Source organism: Suncus etruscus, chromosome 7, assembly GCF_024139225.1.
Source record: "Suncus etruscus isolate mSunEtr1 chromosome 7, mSunEtr1.pri.cur, whole genome shotgun sequence".
Lineage (NCBI taxonomy): Eukaryota > Metazoa > Chordata > Mammalia > Eulipotyphla > Soricidae > Suncus > Suncus etruscus.
The window spans coordinates 52,336,420-52,359,522 of NC_064854.1; the positions used below are offsets into that span (position 1 = coordinate 52,336,420).

The window sequence follows — 23,103 nt, forward strand, 5'->3', positions numbered from 1 at the left end:
GGATCAAAGCACCCACATCACTACTGCACAGGGACAGAGGTGCTGGGAAAGGGGTCAGCAAGACAGTGCTGGAATGGAGCGAGGACATGGAAAACGGAAGAACATTGGTGTCACATGGGTCAGGGAACCCCAAGTGAGAAAAAAAAAAAAAAGCAAGGATGGAGTGGGAGCATTAAAGCAGAGCTGGCCCAAATGTCAAGCTCTGAAAGCTGTACAGAAAGGTTCTGGATCTTGTTGGTGAAAAGAAGTGGAGTTTCCCATAAGGCCTTGGGCCAGAGCACCTTTATCTCAAAGTACTTTAAGGGAGAAGATTCCCAAGAGATCCCAGGTTCTGCCATAACCAGCACTTTCCAACTTCTACCCCAAAGCCCCATTCCAGCCTTGCTCCTTGCCTGGGCTCCTTCAAAACCCCTTAACCCCAAACTCCCATCCTACCGCTGGCCTCTGGCTCATGCCAAGTTTCCACAAGTATCTTGTTTATGTATATGTTTTATGTATCGATGTGTGTATCTGGATGTGTGTGTGCCTATGTGTGTCCATGTATCTGTGTGTGTTTGTGTGTTTTTGTGTCTGGAAAGCAGGAAGTGGAGGCAGGAGAATCTCAGTAGAGATCTTTCCTAGCAGGACTGGGCCACACTCCCAGCAGTAACCAAGTGCCCACATCTGCTGCTCCTGGCTCAGCATGACCCACTTTCTAAGCAATAAAGAAAAGTGCCATCGGCCTTCCCTTGGGTCTCCGTTTCACACTTCCAACCATCCATCACCAAACACATCTGAGGAAGCTCTGAATCTTGCCAGTGAGAAGAGGCAGGAAGGGACAATCAAGGTTACCAAGGAGTAGGACTTGAGCATGGCCTGAAATTGCTCTGGAACTCCTTAGCTCAAGCCTGTCCATGTCACACTCACTCAATGAGCCCAAAAGTCTCGTTTTCAGAGAGGCCTTTAACAAATGCCAACTGGACCCTATCTGTGAATTCACAGCTGACAAGCTGGGATTGTTCTGAGGTTACCCTAGAGCCCAGGAAGAAGTTAAGAAAAAATACTTAGAGAGGCAAAAAAGAGTACAGCAGGGAGGGCACTGGCCTTGCACAAGACTAACCTAGATTTGATCCACAGTAGCCAATATATTCCCCCGAGCACTACCAGGAGTGATTTCTGAGCACAGAACCAGGAGTAAGCCCTGAGCATCATCAGGTGTGGTCACCAAAACAAAAAATAAAATAAAATAAATTTAACATTTTAAAATGAACCTGGTCTCCAATTTATTTCCAGAACCCAAAAGAATCAGTATATTACCTACCTTTCTTTTATCTTATGTTATTTGGGTGGGGGGCACACCCTGTAGTGCTCAGTGCTTCCTCCTGGCTCTGCTCAGGAATCATTCAGTGGTCCTGGGTATTGAACCCAGATTGGTTGTATGCAAGGAAAGTGCTTTACCCACTGTCCTATCTCTCTGCCCTTCATACCGATACGGTACCTGCCCAATCCTATGTTTCTAAAGCACAGGCTCACATATCTACCTAACTCAAATGCCAGAGACGGTTCATAAAGCAGGCTGCTCCTCAGTACTGTGGGGAGGACAGACTAAACCTTCATCTCATCTCATTCCATCCCTTCCTCTCCTTCCTCATCAAAGGGAGGAACAGTGAGAGTTGCACCATATATCCATTAGTGGTCAGGGCCTGGCTCTGTGCTCAGAGATCACTCCTGGAGAGGCTCAAGGGATTGAACCAAGTCAGCACTTTAATCCCTGGACTATCTCTTCAGTCCTTTTCTTTGTTTTTGTTTTTGTTTTTAATTTTGCTATATCTCATGACCATACCCGCTGAGTGCTCTCTCACTTCTAGCTCTGCACTCAAGTATCCTTCCTGGCAGGATTGAGGCACCCTATGGGATACTGAGGATCAAACCTGCTGGGTCAGCCAAGTACAAGGCCAGCACCTTCCCCACTATACTATGACTCTGGTCCCCTTTTTTGTTTTTGTTTGTTTGGGGTCCACACCCTGGTGTATACAAGGCTTACTCCTAGCTTTGCTCAATCCTGGGGGAACTAACCCTTTAGGCTCTCTGGGAATAAACTGGGTCAGCCATATGCCAGAAAAATGCCCCGCCCACCATACTATCTCTTTAGACCCTCGGGTTAATTTTTTCAAATGTTCTAGGGCTATGTAAAAAAAGAAAAAAAAAAAACTCCCCAAGCTCTCCCACTAAATAAAAATGACAATAGTAATGAACACTCATGGGTATTAAATATTCCTAGGTGCCAAGAACTCCTCATAAACTATCTAACATCACTATTCTCCATAGCTGCAATGCCCTTTGCTGTTGCTGTGTTCCACAATGCTGATCACCCAGTTAGGGAAACTGAGGCACTGAGCCTTTCCAGAACCATCCTGAGTGAGGTCGGACAGTTGACACAAAGTCAGGCTGTGATTAGTACACACAGACAAGGCAATTCTGGAAAACTACCTGAGACGTCAAAAAAGGTCTGTGCTCGCCCCGTGCCTGCAGTGCTCACGGCCACACACTCGTAGAGCCCCTCGTCCGCCAGGGTCACCTCAGCGATGTCCCAACTCAGTGTTGCAGCTTCTCTGAAGGAAGAAGAGGGAAAACATGTCAGCCACAACAGCAGGAGACCAACGGCCAGGTTTGATGATGCTTTGATTCATTTTGAGATATTCACTCCTAAGAAGAGGAAAAAGAAAGTAATAGATTCAACAGTGCCAAGAAATCGAGACAGAACCAAGAAATGGAGACAGACAGGCCAGAGGCAGGGCCTCTTTGACAAAGAAGACCCATTTTCACCCCTGAGAAGTGCACTCTGCTTCACTCTGCAGCTACACATTTCTTCTAGTCAAAGAGCCCCAGTACAACACATACAAAATATTACCACATTGCCAGAGTTATAATGGGAAAGCAATGCAGAACCCAAACATACTTAGGGAACAAAGATGGTAGTTCTGAAGACTTAATTAGTATCAACCACCTGGATAGACTCTGAAATAAGGATTTTAGAGAGGAAATGTTGAGGATATTCAAGGAACTCAAAGAAACCATGGAATGGCCAGTCAATAAAGCTCAAAAGAATATGAGAGTATAAATGAAAAAAAAAAAATCAAACAGAAATGACAGAACTGAAAAACTTGGTAGGTGAAAGGACAAGCTCATTGAAAGGCCTCACCAGCAGTAGTAACCACCCCTGAGGACAAAATTAGTGAGCTGGAAGATGAGCTGCATAACAGCTCCAGAAAATAAGTGGGTTCGATGGAAATTGGGGCTATTGATGTTTTTTTGTTGTTTTTTTTTTTTTTTCCTGCTGCTGCTGTTGTTATTTTCTTGGCCACACCTGGCTGTGTTTGGGGCTTACTCCTGACTGTGTTCAGGGATCACACCTAGTTGTACTCAAGAAATTATTTGTGGTGCCAGGAATCAAATCCAGGCCAGCCAAGGGCAAGGATCTATCTTACTCACTGTACTATCCCTCCAGCCCTTGTTTTGAAGATGGAATGCCCATGTTTCATCATTGTTTTCTATCTCCCATCAGATTTCAGAACCTTTTCAAAGCACCAAGAAACAGATTTGATGGTCTTAGCAGTGACCAGACAATAGCCTCTGAGTCTGAACATGGGGGCGCAGAACTGCTGGCGCCTCACAAGCTAATAATATCAAGCTGCCATAGAGACCTTTTCCCAAATTCAGACATTTATCACAGGTGCCGAGCATCAGACTAGGGAGAGATCCCAGCCTGTTGAGCAAGTACACAAAGCCATGGGTTCAATCCTTGGCACTGGTTCTGAGTACCAGTCGGGGAGGCCCCAAAAGAAAAAAGGAAAGGAAAGAAACCCAAGAAGGTTGTTGTTCTGGTGGGTCAGTAACAGAGAATAATCACAGTAGGAAAGAGGCCACTTTTGACTGTTTACCTGGCAGCTGGCAGTCAGGAGCAGGATGACTTGATACTGCCATACCTGATCCCCATCTGCTAGATGCCAAGTGCTTCACAGCCCGAGGGACAGCTGAGGACATAGGTGATGTAGTCCAGGAGGCCCAGGAAGTGTCAGAGATTTAAATGTTGCACATCTTGCCTGTCCCAGCAACTCCCATCCAAAGCCACAATACTAGGAGTAAGTCAAGTTTGAACACTGAAAACTTTAGAATAGAAAGTGATTTCCCACCAGACCCTGGATTTGGGGGCCTCATCTGGTGGTTCTGGGGGCTACTTCTGACTCTATTATCTGGAGGCTCGTCTAGTAATGCTCTGGTGACCAAAAAGGGTTGGGATCAAACCTAGGTGTTTGGCACACCAAGGCCACATTCAGCTCATTCGCCACTTTTCCGATCTAAAAACAAAGTAGGAGTTGTGGATGAGGAGTGAAAAAAACCCTTATTCCCTGCTGGTGGGAATGTTCACTGTTTTTGGTAAACTATATGGACACTCCAAAAACAAACAAAAAAAAATCAAGAATCGAGCTCCCATATGACCCAGTATACCACTTTTTGGCATCTACCCCAAAGACCCAAAAACTCTCTTCAGAAGAGGACTCCACACTCCTGTGTTCATTGCAGCACTAATCTCAATAGCCAGAATCTGGAAATAACCCAAGTGCCCGAGAGCAAATAAGTGAATAAATAAACTGTGGTATATCTATGCAGTGGAATGCTATGCAGCTATGAGATGTAATCCTGTACTTAGAAAGTCTCATGCTGAATGGAGTGAGTCTAAAGGACAGGGACAGACCAGAAAAATCTCTCACATACAGGATAAGAAGTAGGGGGATGACTGTATCAATAAAACCTGGTATACAGGAGGAAACTATGGAAAGAGAGCAAGAACAGAGTGGGTGAGAAGCCACTGGGACAGTGGCAGAGTGAAGTGGACACTCTAGTGTGAAGCTGGCATAACTAGAGCAACCCTACTGTGAGCAGTACTATACGTGGTGCCTAAAATGAAACAAAACAAAAACAACTAAAATGAGGGACGGTAAGAGAGAATTCAGAGGCTTAGAATATCTGCCCAGCAAGCATAAGGTAGAGGGTCCCACTTCTGGTGCCCCTACATGTGATAAACACCATCCTGCTGTAAGGCCATCCATAAACCCAAGCCCAGTTCTAATTAGTTAGTGTGCCACCCCTAATCACTGCCACAAATACTTTGAAGGGAAAGGGAGGAAGATGAATAATAATGGCAAAAGCTGAACTTCCGCAAAAAAGAATAAGACATTGGCTCAAAGGAACACACTGGAGGTGCTCAGGGATCACTTCTGGTAGTAATTCTCCTGTGTGCAAGGGAAGTACCTTACCCACTGTACTATCTTTCTGGCCCCCTAAAGAATACAAAGAAATAGCCAGACCCTTTCCCATTGGTGAAGTAGAAAATATTCATGACATTTCACTTTATTGCACACTAGTCTCCATTGATAGTTAAACCATGCAGGGTGGCAAAATAATGTTTTTGTTGTTGGTGGTGGGTTTTTTAGTATTGTGGGCCACACCGTGGTGCTCAGGGGTTATTCCTGGCTCTGCACTCAGAAATTACTCCTGGCAGGCTCGGGGGACCATATGAGATGTTTGGGATTGAATCTGGGTTGGCCTTACCTGCTGTGGTATGGCTCTGTTCTTAAGGAAAAGTTTTGAAAGAGGAAAACAAAAGTCAACTCAGGGGTTTGTAGTAATAGGAAAGCAGGGAAGGTATTTGCCTTGCACATGGCCAACCAAAGTTCAATCCCCAGAATCCCATAGCTCTGTCAGGAGTGATCCTTGAGGGCAGAGCCAGGAGTAACCTCTGAGCACTGCTGGTATTATCTACAGAAAAATAAAATAAAAACAAATAAACCAAACTCCAGCAGACATACAGGGTTGTTGCTGCTCATGGAACTAATTCCTCTGTCCTTTGTGACCATGGTCTCTCATATCACAAGGATTCAATTCAGGGTGTCAAGCAAAAACTTCACAGGCTGAGACTCAGGGTGAGTCCAGACATGATCAATCCATCCATGGCCTCGCCCGTAGCTGGGCGCTGGTCCAGGAAGCTGAATGGCTTTTGGACCTATCTCTGGGTCACAATGCTGGAAAAATGAAAACAGACATTCTTGTGGCTTACCTCCCAGGAACTCTGCAGAATTAATGAATTAATGTTTACAAAAACTCTCAAGTGTCTTGAAAACTGTCACCCATAAAAATTGAAGCAGAACAATTTGATTTCATCAGTCAGTTATATAATCTCCATCACTTCACTCCAATGAGTAGGGCTGCTGGTTATTCAAACACATAGCTAAGAAAATCATGAAAAGAGGCACACATACACAAAAAGCCCAGAATGTGTCTAAAAATGTTACAGGGGCACAGGGTCAAGGTGGTATTGACTTATACAATACTTGTACAAATTCAGGTACATGGGTGGTTGGTGTTAAGAAAGGACAGAGCTAAATATTCAAACAACAGAGTCAACAACCTGGAAATTATGAGACCCAAACTTGAAAAACCGAACTTGAAAAATAGTGCTTTTTAGGTGGCAGGCTGGGGGCAGAGGGTATAATGAGGGAAACTTAAATATAGGTGGAGGGAAGCTGACCGAGGTGGTGATGACATCAGTTCTGGAATATGGTCTAATACTCCATTATACAAAACTTTGTAAATCATGGTGTTTTAATTTAAAAAAATTCAATAATGCAACCTGGAAAAAAAGTAAAAGAAAATGAATTGACTCAGTCACAGACATACCTGCCATTGATTTTGCTTAAAATGTTTCCCATCATTCAATGGGATCATTATAGATAATCAGATGTGTGAGGTCTTCTACAAGTTAGCAATAGTTAAAATTGAATGAGCAAGATGAAAATCTTGTCAGAACTCAACTCTTTTCCAAAAATGTAGTTTGGGTTAAAACATACATTTCCAATATGTAGTTGGGGGCTTTGTATGCAGGAGGCCCAGATTCAAATATCAGTACCACAGGATCCCTGAACACCAGCAGGAATAACCCAGAGCACTAAGCCAGGAGTAATCCCTAAGCACCATCAGGCATAGAAAAAAAAATAACAAGCACACAAACAAAACATATTTTCTAGAAGGCCTGGGAAAAGAGCACAAAGGGCTGGAGTTTCTGTTTCTTATGTTTCTTTTCTGCTTGTGTTTCCAGGTTCAGTCACTGAGCACTGCCAGAAACAACCACATCACCAAACTGAGAGAAGATCTTTGGTACCACCTAGTGTGACATGAAAAAACATTTTCACCATTAGTAATTCTCTTCCAGAGAACTCAAGGTTGACTTGATTCTTACCTAGAATCAAGTTCTTTGGAAGAAAAATTCTGGGAGAAAAAATAGCTTTTTTTCAAAAGATTACTTAGAAGAGAGAAATGAAAGAAATGTTCGAGCAAAGAAACATACTTCATGTGACTTTAGCATGTCATTTTAACTTTGTGATATTCACGTGTACCATGAGCTGTCATCATGAATATGACTAGACACAAGATGCTGTGTTTGCATGGTCATTGTTAGAATGCAAAGCACCAACTTCAATTTACAGGAATCAGCAAGAAACCATACCCCCAATTCTCTCCATCCCTTCACCTCTCCAGACCCTTCATCTTTCTTCTCATGCCCATTTCCTACTCTAGCATCTTTATGTGTCATCCTGCATCTCACTGTCTTACCCATATGTATGTTTGTCCTTGAATATCCACTCAGCCTCCACCATGTCACTCATCCTTAATGTTCAAACCATAGTTCAGTCACCACATTCCCAAGCTCATCTTCATTCCTCTCTGTTTCCCTGCACCTCTAAAGTGTTGATCATATTCACTCCCCTAAGCTTTTGGCTCCTCCTAAAATCAGTGAAAAGTTCCAGTTTGGGGGGCTTCCCAAGCTTCAGCCCCAAATTTTGTAGTCATTGTTTTTGCATTCCTGTGACTTAATAAGAGGCTGTTTAATTAGAGAAAACCCAAAAGCAGGAGTCAGAGCAATAATATAGCAAACAGAGCTCTGAGTGTGTGTGTGTGTGCGTGCGTGCGTGCGTGCGTGTGCGTGTGCGTGTGTGTGTGTGTGTGTGTGTGTGTGTGTGTGTGTGTGTGGCAGAGCCAGGTTTGGTCCCCAGCATCCTATATGATTTCCCCACCAGGAGTGACTCCTGAGCTCAAAGCTAGAATGAAGTCCTGAGCATCACCAGGTGTGTGGCCCAAAAGACAGACAATCCAAAGAGCAAATTTTAGAATTCATTGCATGATCACTTGGGTTCAAAGCTGCTTGATGTGCAAGTTCACAGACCTGGTCGATGGGCATCACCTGGCATTAGAAGCTTGGGATATAGAAGAGATGGACAAGAGAAACCTTTACGTACTTGAGATCCTGGTCTACTCCCAATGTCTCCCCATTTCGGACGAAGCTCACAGTGAATGGTAAGAGACTGTCCACGGAGCAGAAAATCTGGCCTGGTTGCAGGTAGTATCCGGGGGTTTTCTTGGGCATTGTCACTTTGGGGGCATCTAAGAAGATGGGAACAGGAGCACAAAGGTTACAAGGAGGATGGATCACCCTACCAATGCACATAAACCAATGTTCTATGCTTTCTATTGAACCTACTGACATTGCACCTTATGCTCTCCATGTCATGTTCAAAGTGGGATGTACTTCTGTGTCAAAAGGTTACAAGCAAACACTAAGATCCCATGAAGCATCAATCTTTGCTCTAACATATTCCTCTCTGGGCATCTCTCTAAATGCTGTATTAAGATAGTACTCAATAAGAAACTCCACTAACTATGAGGCATTCATTGAGGATCAAGCCACAATGAGAAAGAACAAAATTATCAAATGAGTTACTATACGTTTTCAATAATACAGCACATTTTGGCTTCATAAAAGTTAATTAAGTGGGAGCCAGAGCCACAGGACAGTGAGAAGAGCACTTGCTTTACACATAGCTGACCAAATTAGATTCTCTTGGCATCCCATTGAAGCCCTGGAGCCCCAACAAAGATCCTTGAGTGCAGAGCAGAGAGTGAGCCCCACACATCACCAGGAATGGCTCAAAAATAAACAGAAAGGATAAATAGGAGGTGAAGGAGAGTTCAAAGGGCTGAGCTAGAGTTGACATATGGCATCCAAGAGGCCCCAAGTTCAACTCCCAGCAAACAGAATCCCCATGAACATCAGTGAGACTAGTTTCTAGGCCCCTGGGCAGAGGTGGGAAGAACTCCCTCAAATGTGAATACATTAAAAAAAAAAGATATTTATCTTAAAGTCAAATTCACAGAGTAACTGTTTTCTTTTTAAAATATGTTATTTATTTATTTATTTTTGCTATGATCAAACCCAGACCCACTCCTATGCAAAGCATTTGCTCTACCCACTGCACACACGTGACTTTCAACAATCCAATTGACTTCTGTAGTATTCAACTCAATGGCTAAACAAATTGGCTTTGAAAACTAGCAATAAAGAAGCATTGGCATTGACAATATCGTCATTCTATTATAATCAGAAACAATAGCTAAGGAAATGGTACTGAACTTCCCAAATATGGGAAAGGGGCTTATGCAAAACTCTGTGCCTCTACCCAAGACACACTGTTAGAAACCACCCTTCTATGCCCGCTGGCATAAGCTACTATTCCAAATTTTCCATCAATTAGTCTTGAGAAATGGCTCAAAGGAACATAATGGAACATAGCAGAGCACTGGTCAGGCATATGTCAAGTCCTGGGTTCAAGCGCAGTCACTCCCTAACAAGATCATGTAAACTAGACAAGTTGAAGAGCTACCTGATAATAGCCCCTAACCTGCGGTCTCATCTCTGTAGAATAACAAATGTTGTTCTATACATTTTATGAATATATTATATTCCATACATTTATGGATATAAATGTAAATGTAACATGAGTGTAATGTAATGTAAGTTTAAATGTGAATGTAAATGTGAACTAACAACAAACATAGCAAATGCAGGCAGGTTCCCCAGAGTAGTTCATCATAAATGACTCTTCACCAAGTCGGAAAGAGGTAAGTGCATCTAACTGCCAGACAAATGAAGTAGCTCAGCCTGATTCTGAACACAGAGGCCGAGCTTTCTGAGGACATAACAAGGCACCAGGAACTTTGCCCACTGATGGAAAATCAGGCTGGTTGAATCAAGAGGGACTTTGTGTATGTGTCATTTTATGGTCAAGAAAAACTCCATTTACTTGGGAAACCCCAAATAATGGGAAACACTTTGACTTTCTAACTTATTCTTTTCTGATGGGACTACATCACCCCAATGCTCTCCATACCCAAAAAAGATGATTTCACCTGGGACAGTACTTGAAAATGAGACACTGGACACTCTCTGAAAGAGATAATCATCCTGGTCATAGCCCATAACCTTGAGAAAGAAAGCTTCCATGGGTGGTATGAAATCAGAAATATTCCAGATGCCATAAGGTTTCCGATCTGGGTAATATTTGACAGGAATGGTCTTCAGAGAAACACCAGAGATACTCAGCAATTCCAGATGATTTACTCGGGCAGGGACTGAAAGCCCAGAAGTATTCAGCAGTACATAGGTCGGTATCCCTAAAAGAGAAAAATTTATCACTATTACAAGCAACTGAGGTTGACAACAAACTCCTAGTTTTGTGATCACCCCAAACAAATGCCATAAATGCCAGTGTTTTATAAGGCCTGAGGCCGTGAGAGGATCTTTTTTGTAGAAGTGTTAATTTATCATCAGAAAAATGGGCAAGATAATCCTAAGTAAGGATCTGTACAGTGCTTGAACTCTGGGCAGGTATAGAAATTTCACAACACAAAGTATTATGTTATGTGATGTTGGATTGCATTTTAAAGGCTCACTCATGTCTTTTCTTTCTAGAAACCACAGCAAGAAAATGCATGAGTCATAAAATTCAGAATCATCAAAAGAGTGAAGATTTTTGTGGCTTTTCTATTTTATAAAAAGTCTATAAATCTTTACACAGGAATAAAGGAAGAGGAAGAACAAGATTTATGAAGCAGAGATCATTTTAACTTCAAACGTACAATGATACATGATCCCTAATTCCTCTAGCTACACACACACACACACACACACACACACACACACACACACACACACACACACACACACAATCCATTTGTCTCTCGTCCACAAAGCAATATGTACATTTTTGTAAGAAAAAAGGCTCAAGGTCTAGTTTAGTAGTTTTCCAAGTTAAATAGTTTCAAAATCCCTGGGGTCTCAGAAGATCTGATGACACCAAATAACACAATATTTAGAAGTAAGATCACTCTCTGGGTTTCTAGTTCAGAAGCTCTTAGATAGAATTCAAGAATCCTAATTTTTGAACAAGCAGTGAGAGCAATTTTAGTATCACTGGTTTGTGGTGATACTTGGAGAAACAGGAAAATCTGGTGAAAAGCAAAGATGCCACATTTTTTTTTTTTTGGTCTTTGGGTCACACCCGGCAGTGCTCAGGGGTTACTCCTGGCTCCACGCTTAGAAATCACTCCTGGCAGGCTTGGGGGACCATATGGGATGCTGGGATTCGAACCACCGACCGTCTGCATGAAAGGCAAACGCCTTACCTCCATGCTATCTTTCCGACCCCACAAGATGCCACATTTTTTAACTTCACCAATAACTAGATTGTCACAGGCCATCTGTATGCACCTGAATCCTTCCATGTGATTTTCAGGATAACCTACATACCCACCTTGTACAGGTCTGGTAACCGTCTTCTTGAAGTCCAGGGTAGGTTTTCGGGAAAAGCCTGCGCGGAAATCAATAGTACTGAGGCCAGTGATGCGAACAGAATGTCTCCCGCTGCTGGATGTCTGAAACACAACAAGGACAAAGAAAATGAGTAACCACCACCGTGAGCCCTGCCACACCACATATGCCACAAACTCAGGATGGGAAGCCAGGGCTGAAGTGGGTTTCATTTTGCATTCTGAACTCTGGACTGATACAAGGGATGGGATGAGGGTTCTATCTCTCGAAAGCAGGTGTTAGAGCTTTTATTTGAGGAGCGGTTGTGAAGTGCCATCCCATCCACTACTTTAGTGCATGAGAAGAATGTACTTAGATATCAAAACAATAACAAAAGATGATCAGAGGTGAGAAAAATGATGAGAGTGATGATTAGTAGGCAGATGTGAATAGGAAGATGGATGAATATATGGACAGACGGAAGGATGGATAGACGGGTGGATGGATGGATAGATGTCTGAAGATGGATGGATTGTAGATACCGTATATACTTGAGTATAAGCCAAGTTTTTCCGGAGTAAAATTTATGCTGGAAAACCAGAGCTTGGCTTATACTCCGGTCATACAGATTATTCAGCGCTCACATGAATCAAATGAACGTAATCTCCAACCGTCTTCTGCCTATCTGCTGGAGGGGTCGGTGCTTCAGCTCAGTCCACAAGTCACAGCTGAGCTGAAGAGGTAGGTGGCTGTACTGAACTGGATGCCAGTGAACTATTTAACTCACAATATTCTGCGCTTCGTATGACACTGACAGCAGTGATGATAATATCTGCAAACTCAGTGATGATGACAATGTCTATGCTGATACCTTCACATAGAATACAGCTGAAGCTCTGTTTGGACATACAGATGATGAGGAGGAGGAATCCAGTTTTGAAGGATTTTAACCTTTGTGATTTAGATAAATTACCTATTAAGCTACGGTTTTCTGCATTTTATTTAAAGTTTTAAAGTTATTGTTGCTAGTTTACAGTTTTTCTTTAGCAATAAATAATGAAAAACATTTAACCTACTGATTCCTCAATTATTGGATGGATGGATGGATGTAATTGTTTTGGGTATGTATTTTTATTTTTTGAAATGTACCAGTGCATTTTCCACCTCGGCTTATACTCGAGTCACTAAGTTTTCCCAGTGGTTAGGGTAAAATGGGGGGGGGGGGGTCAGCTTATACTCAGGTTGGCTTATTCAAGCATACACAGTATACAGATATATAAACAGATGGATGATGGATGGATGGAGGGAGAGAGACAAAGAGAGAGAATTGTAGTAAGGTTCTACGAAATCTTGTTCAACTTCATTTTCATGGTTTTGGATCCCATCTTGCTTGATAGAAAGACTGACCCTACATGTGGGAAGATGAATGTTCCAAGGGCCCAAATCTATCTGGCCTCCCACCACACTTTTGCAGAAAATAACATCCTCTGTACACCTCCTGAAATCTACAAGAAAGTGCAGTTCCCTGGTTGGCCTTGTACCCCTGAGGAGGTAGGCCTATCCATAGGGAAATGCTGAGTTAGATTTAGTCACTGAAATCATGAGTGATGACCAGTTGCTTTTTTGCTCAGGAAAATTCCCAAAGACAAATCAGCATTCGGAAGACCAGGACCAGTGGCATCCATCAATCACTAAATGTTGTGGAAATAAGCCACTGAGAGGATCTGTCTGAAGCAAAGGTGCTTCCCATTAAAGTGAGGGTCTCAGACTGACCCCAATGTCTGACAATGCCATAGCCTATGTTGCAAAATAATACATTAAAAATGGATCCAAGTTAATTAGTAGGGACCTGCTTTTAAACTGTATAAAATTACTTTAAAGCACCCTTAAAAAAGTTCACTTATGAAGTTTGTGGAAATAATAATATACAGTTACGATTCTCTGGTTAGTGCTAAAAAGCTAATCTTATTTAGTTATTTCTCTATCCTCCTGTAAGTAGCGGGGAATGTCTATAAACAAGGAGACTTTAGGTGAGTCCATTTTTACGCAAAGCCACATCTAGATTTGAATTAATCAGGGTAACAAGAAAGACAGGCTGCCAAAAAAATAAACTAAAATGATGGTTCCCGGATGTGAGGGTGATCTGACTGCGACATCTGTCACGCCATTGATCGCCAGGGTTGATTTGGCTGATCTGGCTGGCTAGGCGGGTGTCCCCTTCCTCCCTCACCGCTCCATGTGCGTCCCTCCTGAAGCTGCGTGCTGGTCGAAGAGGACGGCCTTCCCCGAATAGAGACGGACCGTTCTTCGGTCGAGGGTATACAAGTTACTGTGCTCCCCTGCTAGAACCTCCAAACAAGCTCTCAAAATGATGGTTTCCAAATATAATAAAAAAGAACTAATTTAACCGAATTTGGTTTTAAAATGCCCCCATGATACTAGTGGAGACATTGCTCATTTTTAATCATCCTCTTGAAATAATTGCAATCAGTCTGGTTCAGTATTTTAGGAACAAAAAACATCACATGACTTTCAGCCAAACCTTGATTACACTGGCCGGCTTTCTCAAAAGAAGCAATTGTTTAAGTTAGTTTCTTAGCAGCATTTCCTGGCTCAAATATCAGGGTTTAGAGAAGTTGGTGAAACAAATCATTTGATGGAAAAAGGAAGAGGAAACAGGTAGCAAGATCCTGGACAAGAAACTAAATTGTCCGCTTTCATCTTTCCCAATACTCTTACCATGAATGATCAGAGACCAGAGAGGTTAAGTGAGTTAATCGAAGTCACAAAGAACAGTCACTGGAGGCCTGGAAACTCACCTTCCCTGAACTCTGCCTTCTCAGAGATACTATTAGGTGCAGAACTGACATGGGACAAAGCTCAAGGAACTCCCGAGTCTGCCCCAAGAGAGAGACACGGGGAAGGAAAAGATGGGGCAAGAGGGAACAAAAAATGCCCAAGGTGTTTATGGTGATGTCCCATGATCTCTAGGGTCTCGTCATAAAATTTGCAAAAGGTCTGTGGGTCTCCTGGAACCTCTTAGAAGGGGTTGAGAGCCAGCATGATAGCACAGTAGGTAAGGCATCTGCCCTATATGTGGTTTAGTCCTTGGCATCCCATACGGTTCCCAGAGCACCTGAGCACAGAGCCAGGGTAACTTGTGAAGCCTAGAGCAGAAGGGATGCCATTTTGTCAAACTAATGTTAAGTTACCATTTAAGGCTAAGTTCCATGCAAGTGCTAAGTTTCTATCCCAACAATAATGATGCAGAACTCAAGGCCCCATAAACCACAATATATCACCCTAGACATCTAGCCATAAAAGGACGTGATGAAATACTCCAGACAACAGCCAATCAACTTAAAAGTCAAGACTTTTTGCTTCTAGCCCTATATAACCTGCCATGTGACCCCTGGGGGGTCATCTCCTGCAGGAGGTGGTCCTGATCAGTTTGTCGTTTATTGGTGGACAGAATAAAGCTTTGCTTTGCTTTATTTCAATTGCGTGGTCTCATCCTTCGACTCCAGACCCTAACATAACAAACCCTGAACATGGCCTGATATGGCCCCCAAAAAAGAATAAGTTAAACTATTCCCCAATTCAAAGCACTGAAGGTTACAATCAACAAGAGGTTCATCAGCACTGAGGGTTACAATCAACAAGAGGTTCATCAGTAAAGAAAACACTATGAATGAAGCTTTCACAGAACTCCAGAACCATGGGGAGTCAGGGGGGAAGAAGGCTGGGGGGTTCTGTCTGGGGTTTTCTGTTGTAGACACAGAATATGGTGAAATTTGTCGGTCTCCAGTCCCTTCATCAGACCAGAGAATTCAGGTCAAGTGTTTCTGGAAGGTCCAAGGATGTCTCTCTAGCAATGTCCATCGCATCCCAGGAGTTACCCAAATCCCTTAGTCTCTGTTTCAAACACATTCATCAGTCCTTCTTCAAAGAGGGAGAAGGGAGTATTTGGGGCCACACCCTACAGTAGCCAAGGCTTTTTATTGCCTTTGCACTCAGGGATTACTCCTGGCTGGCTCAGGGACCCTGTGAGATGTCAGGGATTAAGCCCAGGTCATCTGTGTGCAAGACAAACCTCCTCTTTGCTATACTATCATTTCAGCCCCACCAAATGATCATGGTGCTCCCAACAGGGAGGTCTTGGGGCCAAAGAAAATTCTGGAAGCATCCTGGTAGAGAAAGAGTTCAGCCACACCTTTGTGACCTCTCTCTTCCAAGTTATTTGAGGGACAGGTGGTGAGCCATATCCCACAGTGCTCGAAATTTAGAGACCATCCATAGTGCAGGTATCAAACCCAGATCAGCTGCAAAGTATCCTAACTATCCTCTCTCTCTCTCTCTCTCTCTCTCTCTCTCTCTCTCTCTCTCTCTCTCTCTCTCTCTCTCTCTCTCTCTCTCTCTCTCTCTCCCCCCTCCCTCCTTGCAAGTCATCATCATCACTCTGGCACCATTTTTCTAATTAGGAAGACTAAGATCACTGCTAGAATGTTCTCCTATGTGGCCTCTGGCTCAAAGACATTAAGTTGGTGAGTTTGGGAAAAATAGAGAATTTGCCTCCACGTGTGCCCTGAGCTGCACCAGGTCCCTGACTCAGGCTCTAGAGGGAAGGAAACATGAGGCAAGAACAGCTTAGTACTCCAATCACGGCTGGTCAAGTTTCTAGGCAGTAGACCTGGGACAGGCGTGGATGGGGGAGAAATGCAGGCACATACTGTCTTTCAAACATTTATTTCTTCATCTAACCTTAAGCATTCAAGAAGCTCCCCCTGCTTCTCTGAGTGTCAATGTCAAGAGACAGGACTTGATCCAGGACAAAGGTTTCTACCATGTGAACAAAAGGGGGCAAGAATGGCGATTTCCTGACACCCACTGAAGCCCTAACATTGTAATTAGGTAGTGTGGATCCCTAAAGCTGTCTAAGGGATGGCTCAGAGTCTGGTTTGAAATAGAAGAAAGAACAACATCTATAAAGAATAAAATCTATGAGGAATGAGAATAAAGAGAAAAGAGAGCTAGGAGGAATGAAATCTGTGAGGAATGAGAGCTAACGAAATAAAATCTACAAAGAACAAGAGCTACAAGGAATGAGAGCAAAGAGAAAAGAGCTCAACAAGGAATGAGAGCTTTGAGGCAAGAAAGCCATGATGAAACCGAGCCTGGCTCTACCAGTTCCACAGAGCCTCTTATGCACTTATGCAGTAGTATGGCAGATGCTCCAAGAAACGTGTTTCCAATACAGCCCTGCTCTGCTCCAGGCTGGTGCAGTTCTGATTGTTTAAAGACCACATTTTATAAAATAGTTCTCTCAACATCAATGTGGGCAGTAACTGCCATTTTATCCATCACCTGCACACTACTGCTACACAGACACTTTCTACCTGGAGATGAATCCCTAATACCCATCACCAAACTTCCCAATCTTGCCCTCTTTAAAGTCCCCCAGGACCAACTACTAATGCCAGATTCATTGTAGATTCACTAAAGCCCTTGTTTCACAAACTATGAAACAGGAAACTGAACTCAGGAAAATATAAAACTAAAATAAAAAACTGAAGTTCAGGAAAATCAACCATTTGCTTTCAATTAAATGCCCTTATCATTTATTATCATAAAGGTTTGATTCACAGACCTACACCATAAATCTGTATACCTAGGTTGTGTACAAATTTCACTAGTGAAAAGGAAACCATGAGTTGTAAATGCATAAAAAGGCCCAGGGTCGGGGCTGGAGAGATAGCATGGAGGTAAGGCATTTGTCTTTCATGCAGAAGGACAGTGGTTCGAATCCCGGCATCCCATATGGTCCCCTGTGCCTGCCAGGGGCGATTTCTGAGCATAGAGCCAGGAGTAACCCCTGAGCACTGCCAGATGTGACCCAAAAACCAAAAAAAAAAAAAAAAAAAAAAAAGGCCCAGGGTGGGAAATGCACCCATCACAAAGGAGAAAACACTGCCAGTCAAATAAAAATAAAAATGCTGTATTTTATTAGGCGATGTGTTTGCTAGATATTTGAGTGTGAGAACCCATGGGTGTTGGACATTGTATGACTGAAACTCAACCATGAACAACTTTGTAATATGGGAGGAGGGGAGACCAACTGTATTATGAACAACCTTGTAACCACAGTGTTTAAATAAAGTAATTAAAAGAATAAACATACACTCAGACACATGCACACATATTGAGCTACATGAGTGCACAGGTATCTTTCCTGAAGGAAAAAGGAAACATTCCATTTGGTTGACAATCTGATACAGGCAGACAGAAGGAACTGGGAAAGCTTCCAGAAAAGCCGACTAGAAAGCATTCCAGACCCAGAACATAGCAGTGAACGGAGCACCTAATCCACCTAAATCCCGCACCTGGCGGGCATGCGGGCTGGGTGGAATCTCAGGTGGGAAGGACAGGAAGGGGAAATATGGCTGATATTAGCTCCTTGGGTGGCCCTTGGCAGCCTTAGTTAATGATGCTATGGCACTGGGGGAGCCCTAAAACATCAGTTTCCCACAGAAACCTCTTTTGCAGGCTCTGCCAACCAGCCTCACTCTCTCGTGCTCCTCTAAGACTCACAGAGAGTCACTCAGGCTCAGTCCCCTTCCTTCTCTCTTGGGAGGGGATTAGCTCAAGACACCTGATCTGGATTCAGTGAAGAGAAATCTTTCCCAGAGCCACGTGGAATATCAGGATCTCCTGGATAATCCTGGACAAACAGAAACAGTTTGTACCATGAACCCTAAAGGAATCCTGTGGGGGCGGCGGGGATCATAGCTGTGGTTTTGTCTCATTCACCCCTGGTAGAAATGCTCATTGGGCTTCTCAGAAACAATTCGTGGGGCATGACCAATTTGGGGTTCAGTTGGACTCAATCAACTTTTCCTATTTGGGTTCATAAACATTCACATATTATCTCCCAAATTCTAAACAAACTGCTTCTACCTGCATGTGAGGGGCAGAAAACAAAGTGATCTGTGTGACCAGACAAGTTCCTGCCATCAGACGGCAGGATGAGTCCCAATTTCCAGGGGGACCTGCCAAAGACAAGAAATTCTTTCTGGGGAATCTCAATGAAGGGCAAAAGTTACTTTGTGCAGTTCCTCACTATTGTTCCCACCTCTTTCTTGCTCCCCTGGATGTTACTACGCTTTTTTCCCTGTTGTCTGAGCCTCCAATTTGCTTCTATTCGTGTCCTGAGCAAGGCAGAGGAATGGGCATGTGGCAAAGACAGAGGTAGAGGTTGTCATGGGGAATGGTGGGAGGGCAGGAGCCGCAGAAAGTAGAAGAAAGACCAAGTCTGAACACAAAATGTCTTCTAAGAAAGATGGAAAAAGGACCATCTGACTCCTGAAGACAGTTTAAAACCAGCCTTGCTCAAGGGAGAAAGACAGAAAAGCAATGAGAGAGTGAGGGAACAAGCGACAAGGCTAGAAAGAGCATGAAAGCTGGTACCAAGCCACTCATGAGGGGTCATAGAGACAGGACCATGAGAAAATACTGGCTTTGCATGTGACTGGCCCAGGTTAGGTGCCAAGTACCATACCAGGTGTGATCCCTGAGCACAGAGGCTGGAGCAAGCCTTGAGCATCATTGGACTATTGCAAGCCACAGGCTCAACTAGCAATAATTTTGCTTTGTTTTGTTTTTGAGCCACAACCAGTGATGCTTAGGGTTTACCCTTGACTCTTTACTCAAAAATCTCTCCTGGTAGTGCTCAGTGGACCACATAGGATCTCCACATCAGTCTTTTTTTGTTTGTTTGTTTTTGGGCCACACCCGTTTGACACTCAGGGGTTACTCCTGGCTATGTGCTCAGAAATTGCCCCTGGCTTGGGGGGACCATATGGGACGCCGGGGGATCGAATCGCAGTCCGTCCTATGCTAGCGCTTGCAAGGCAGACACCTTACCTCTAGCACCACCTTCCCGGCCCCTCCACATCAGTCTTGTGCAAGGCAAAAGCCCTCCAGTCCTCAAAGATCAAACTTTGTAAATCACAGTTCTTAAAAAAAAATTTTTCTTTGAATGAAATCTATCTGAGCAAGTTGGGTAACAACAAGGTCAGTAACAGCAAGAGAGGATAGAAAAGCATCACTGGCTAAGGCCCAAACACTGTTTATTCTTATAAACAGACTTGAAGCAAAAAACCTACCTTCACTGTCCACATTCCAGCCTCTGGCTCCTTAACATTGACCACTTTGGCCGAGTTATGGATATTTAAAAGCTCATTCAGGCCAAATCCCTTTTTGATCAGCTTGCCTGTAACCAAGTCAGAAAAAAATATTTAGATAAAATCTTTCTCTAAGTTTTGCTATGAGACATTGCAGTACAGCTTACCTGATGGATATGTCCGAAAAACAGTTTTACCTAAAGTAACTTCACTTAAGGGTGGGTGTCCAGGCATTATTACATCCAAGTGTCATGTTTCCCTGGGCTAGGTTGATGGACTCTTAAAATGAGAATGATAATGGGCAGGTAGGTGGGCATCACATTATCAAAGCTACCCAGAGGAAAGTTATTAAAGTCACAGGCGGCAGTGGACCAGATTGAGGGTCTTTCTGGTTTTGTTTCAGGAAAGGGATCATACTTGCTCAACCCTTTGTGAAGCTGGGGTTTCAATCACATGCAAAGAAAGCCTGGAGTCAGTCTCATAGACTCCTCCAGACTGGAAGATCTTTCAAAGCTTTTTCTCTGGATTTGCTAGCACAAGAGCTGGGAAATATCACTTTCACTTGGATGTCGTCGAAACATATCGTAAACTGGGGCCAGAGGGATAACACAGCAGGTAAGACGTTTGTATTGCACATGGCCAACACAAGTTTAATCCCTGGCATTTCATATGCTCCTCAAGACCCCCAAAAGTGATTTCGGACGCAGAGCCAGGAGTATCACCCAGCTGAGCATTGGCTGGGTATAGCCCAAAAACACAAACAAAAAAAAGCACAAATTCATTTTGTCTCCTGGGGCCAGGTACACAGTCCCAAGGGTATTAGGTCACATAGTTTAATGCTAAAGTTCAGGATGTGGAGTAACTTGAATCCTGTGGTGCTGGAGCCCACCAGGGACATCTCAGAAACACTTAGGGGTCATGTGGTACTGAAATTCTACCCAAGTATTGGCACAAGGGCCCTTGGCCACTGAGTTATTTCCCTCGCTACTTTAACCATCTAAAGTATGATCAGGGCCCAGAGTAAATAGCACAGTGGGTAGGGAGTTTGCTTTTTATAAGCAGCTAACCCAGGTTCTATTCCCAGCATCCCATAGGGTCTCCAAAGCACCATCAGGAGTAACCCTGAGTGTAGAGCCAGGAGTATGCCCTGAGCACTGCTGAGTGTATCCTAAAAATAAATAAACAAACAAATCTCAACCAGCAACGGTACCGGGATAGATCTTCAAGTGACAGCCCTAAAAGAACTGCAGAGTAAAGGAAACTTCATTCTAATAAGAACACAAGTCTTTTGAGACTGAAACTATAGGTCATGAGGAGGGTGCTTGCTTTACATGTGGGTGACACAGATTCGATCCCCAAAACCACATATGGTCCCCCAAGCCTGCCAGGAGTGATCCCTGAGTGCAGAGCCAGGAGCACTGCTAGGTGCTCCAAAACTGCTAGGTGGCCCCAAAACCAAATAAGTAAATTTAAAAGAAAGCAACTTCGTTATAGAATGTTCAATCTCTGAACATGTTCAAGCATGGCTTATGAAAGTGAAAGCTTATCTAGAATATGACATGGTCAAATATGAGCTATTTTAAGGTTTTTTATTCTTGTTTTGTTTTGTTTTTCCCTCCAAAATAAATCCTATGAATTTATTTAAATACTGACTTTTGTTTCTTTGTTTTTGGAAACCACACTAGATGGTACACAGGGGCTATTCTCAGCATGGTACTATACTGTCACTTCCTCCTATACTTAGGGAGTCAGAGTTCAAAGTCCTCAAGTGCAAAGAATGTACTTCTTGCCCTCCACACTATTTCCCAGACCCAGTAAAACCTTCTTTGGAGCTGGGCATTTGTCTGGCACTTAGGTTCAATCCCCAGCATCCCAGAGGGTCTCCTGAGCCAGCCAGGAGTGATCCCTGAGCACAGAGCCAGGAGTAAGGACTGAGCACTGCCGGGTATGGCCCAAAATAAACCAAAAAGAAACTTTTGTTTTGCAATACTGGGGGGGGGGGATCAAACCCAGGAATTCGTATATATGGCAAGTATCACCTATTGAGCTACATCCTCAAAACTAATATACTGAATTTTATACCTATAACTATAAAATAGTTCCTCACTCATCGACAAAAATATAATTTGGGGTCCAATTTAAATAATTTTCCTTTTGTATCTTTTAGTTTCAAATAATTCACTAGATAAGATCTACTTCCACCACCATCAGGACTTTTTTGGGCCACACCCGGTGACATTCAGGGGTTACTCCTGGCTATGCGCTCAGAAATCGCTCCTGGCTTGGGGGACCATATGGGACACCAGGGGATCAAACCGAGGTCCGTCCTAGTTTAGTCTCGTGCAAAGCAAACGCCCTTACCACTTGCACCACTGCTCTGGCCCCTGGATTTTAACTTTTTGAGTTCTATATTAATTCATACTTCTTAATAGCTTATAAGTCCATTTTATAACCCTGTCTGTTATTTTTTAAATATTCATAAAGTTAACACTAAATTGATAACAAAGAAGTGTAAAAGAAGACTTTAATTTTTCAAGGGATTTGTATTTAGAATTTTGTACTGGTGGTTACTTTTTCATTTGTTTACTTTGCCTGTGTTTAAGGGGAGTAATTGGGCCACACCTGGTGGTGCTTGGGACCTACTTCTGACTCTGTGCTCAGGGATTACTACTTGTGGTGTTTAGGAGATCACAGACAACATGATGAAATCAGGTCAACCCCTGCAAAGCAAGTGCCCTGTCAGCTGTATTCTCTTCAACCTTGTATTGAGTTTGCATCTTGGTGCTCTGTGTTCTGTAACTCACCTGAAGGATTTCGGATTTCAATTACTGGAGAAGGGCCACTCAAGGACACCGTGACCTCTTTTAGGCTGGGATCAAAAGGAATTTTCCAGATGTTGACAGCATGTTCCAAATGGTCCGTGGATAAAAGGTGAACTTTGGAAGCCTGGACTGCTTCTTCAACCCATTTCAATACCTGTGCGAGAAAAGGAGATGGTGTAGACAATGCCAACTCATGGTGTGTCTGATTTCTATGGGGTCTAGCCAGGCTGATTATATTTCTTTCCACTCATGACCCATTCTCTTCTAGAAAAATTTTATACAACCCCAGTACAGAGATACATAAAGTAAGTAGACAAATCTAACATTTTTTGAGAACAGATAACCACTTTTATAACCATTGCTTCTTAACCACTGTACTATCTCTCCAGCTTTTCAAGTCACTTTTTAGTAAGTTACATAC

At 43.2% G+C, this 23,103-nt stretch overlaps 1 protein-coding gene across 1 annotated transcript in view; it reads right to left on the bottom strand.

Annotated features, from left to right (window-relative positions):
* HMCN1 (hemicentin 1) overlaps nucleotides 1-23,103 on the bottom strand; it is a 414,107-nt gene that overhangs the window by 262,104 nt on the left and 128,900 nt on the right. Inside the window, 6 exon segments of the mRNA XM_049777571.1 lie at nucleotides 2,470-2,591; nucleotides 8,334-8,478; nucleotides 10,282-10,545; nucleotides 11,685-11,805; nucleotides 19,843-19,949; nucleotides 22,665-22,836. Of these exon segments, the coding sequence (XP_049633528.1) occupies nucleotides 2,470-2,591; nucleotides 8,334-8,478; nucleotides 10,282-10,545; nucleotides 11,685-11,805; nucleotides 19,843-19,949; nucleotides 22,665-22,836 (931 nt within the window).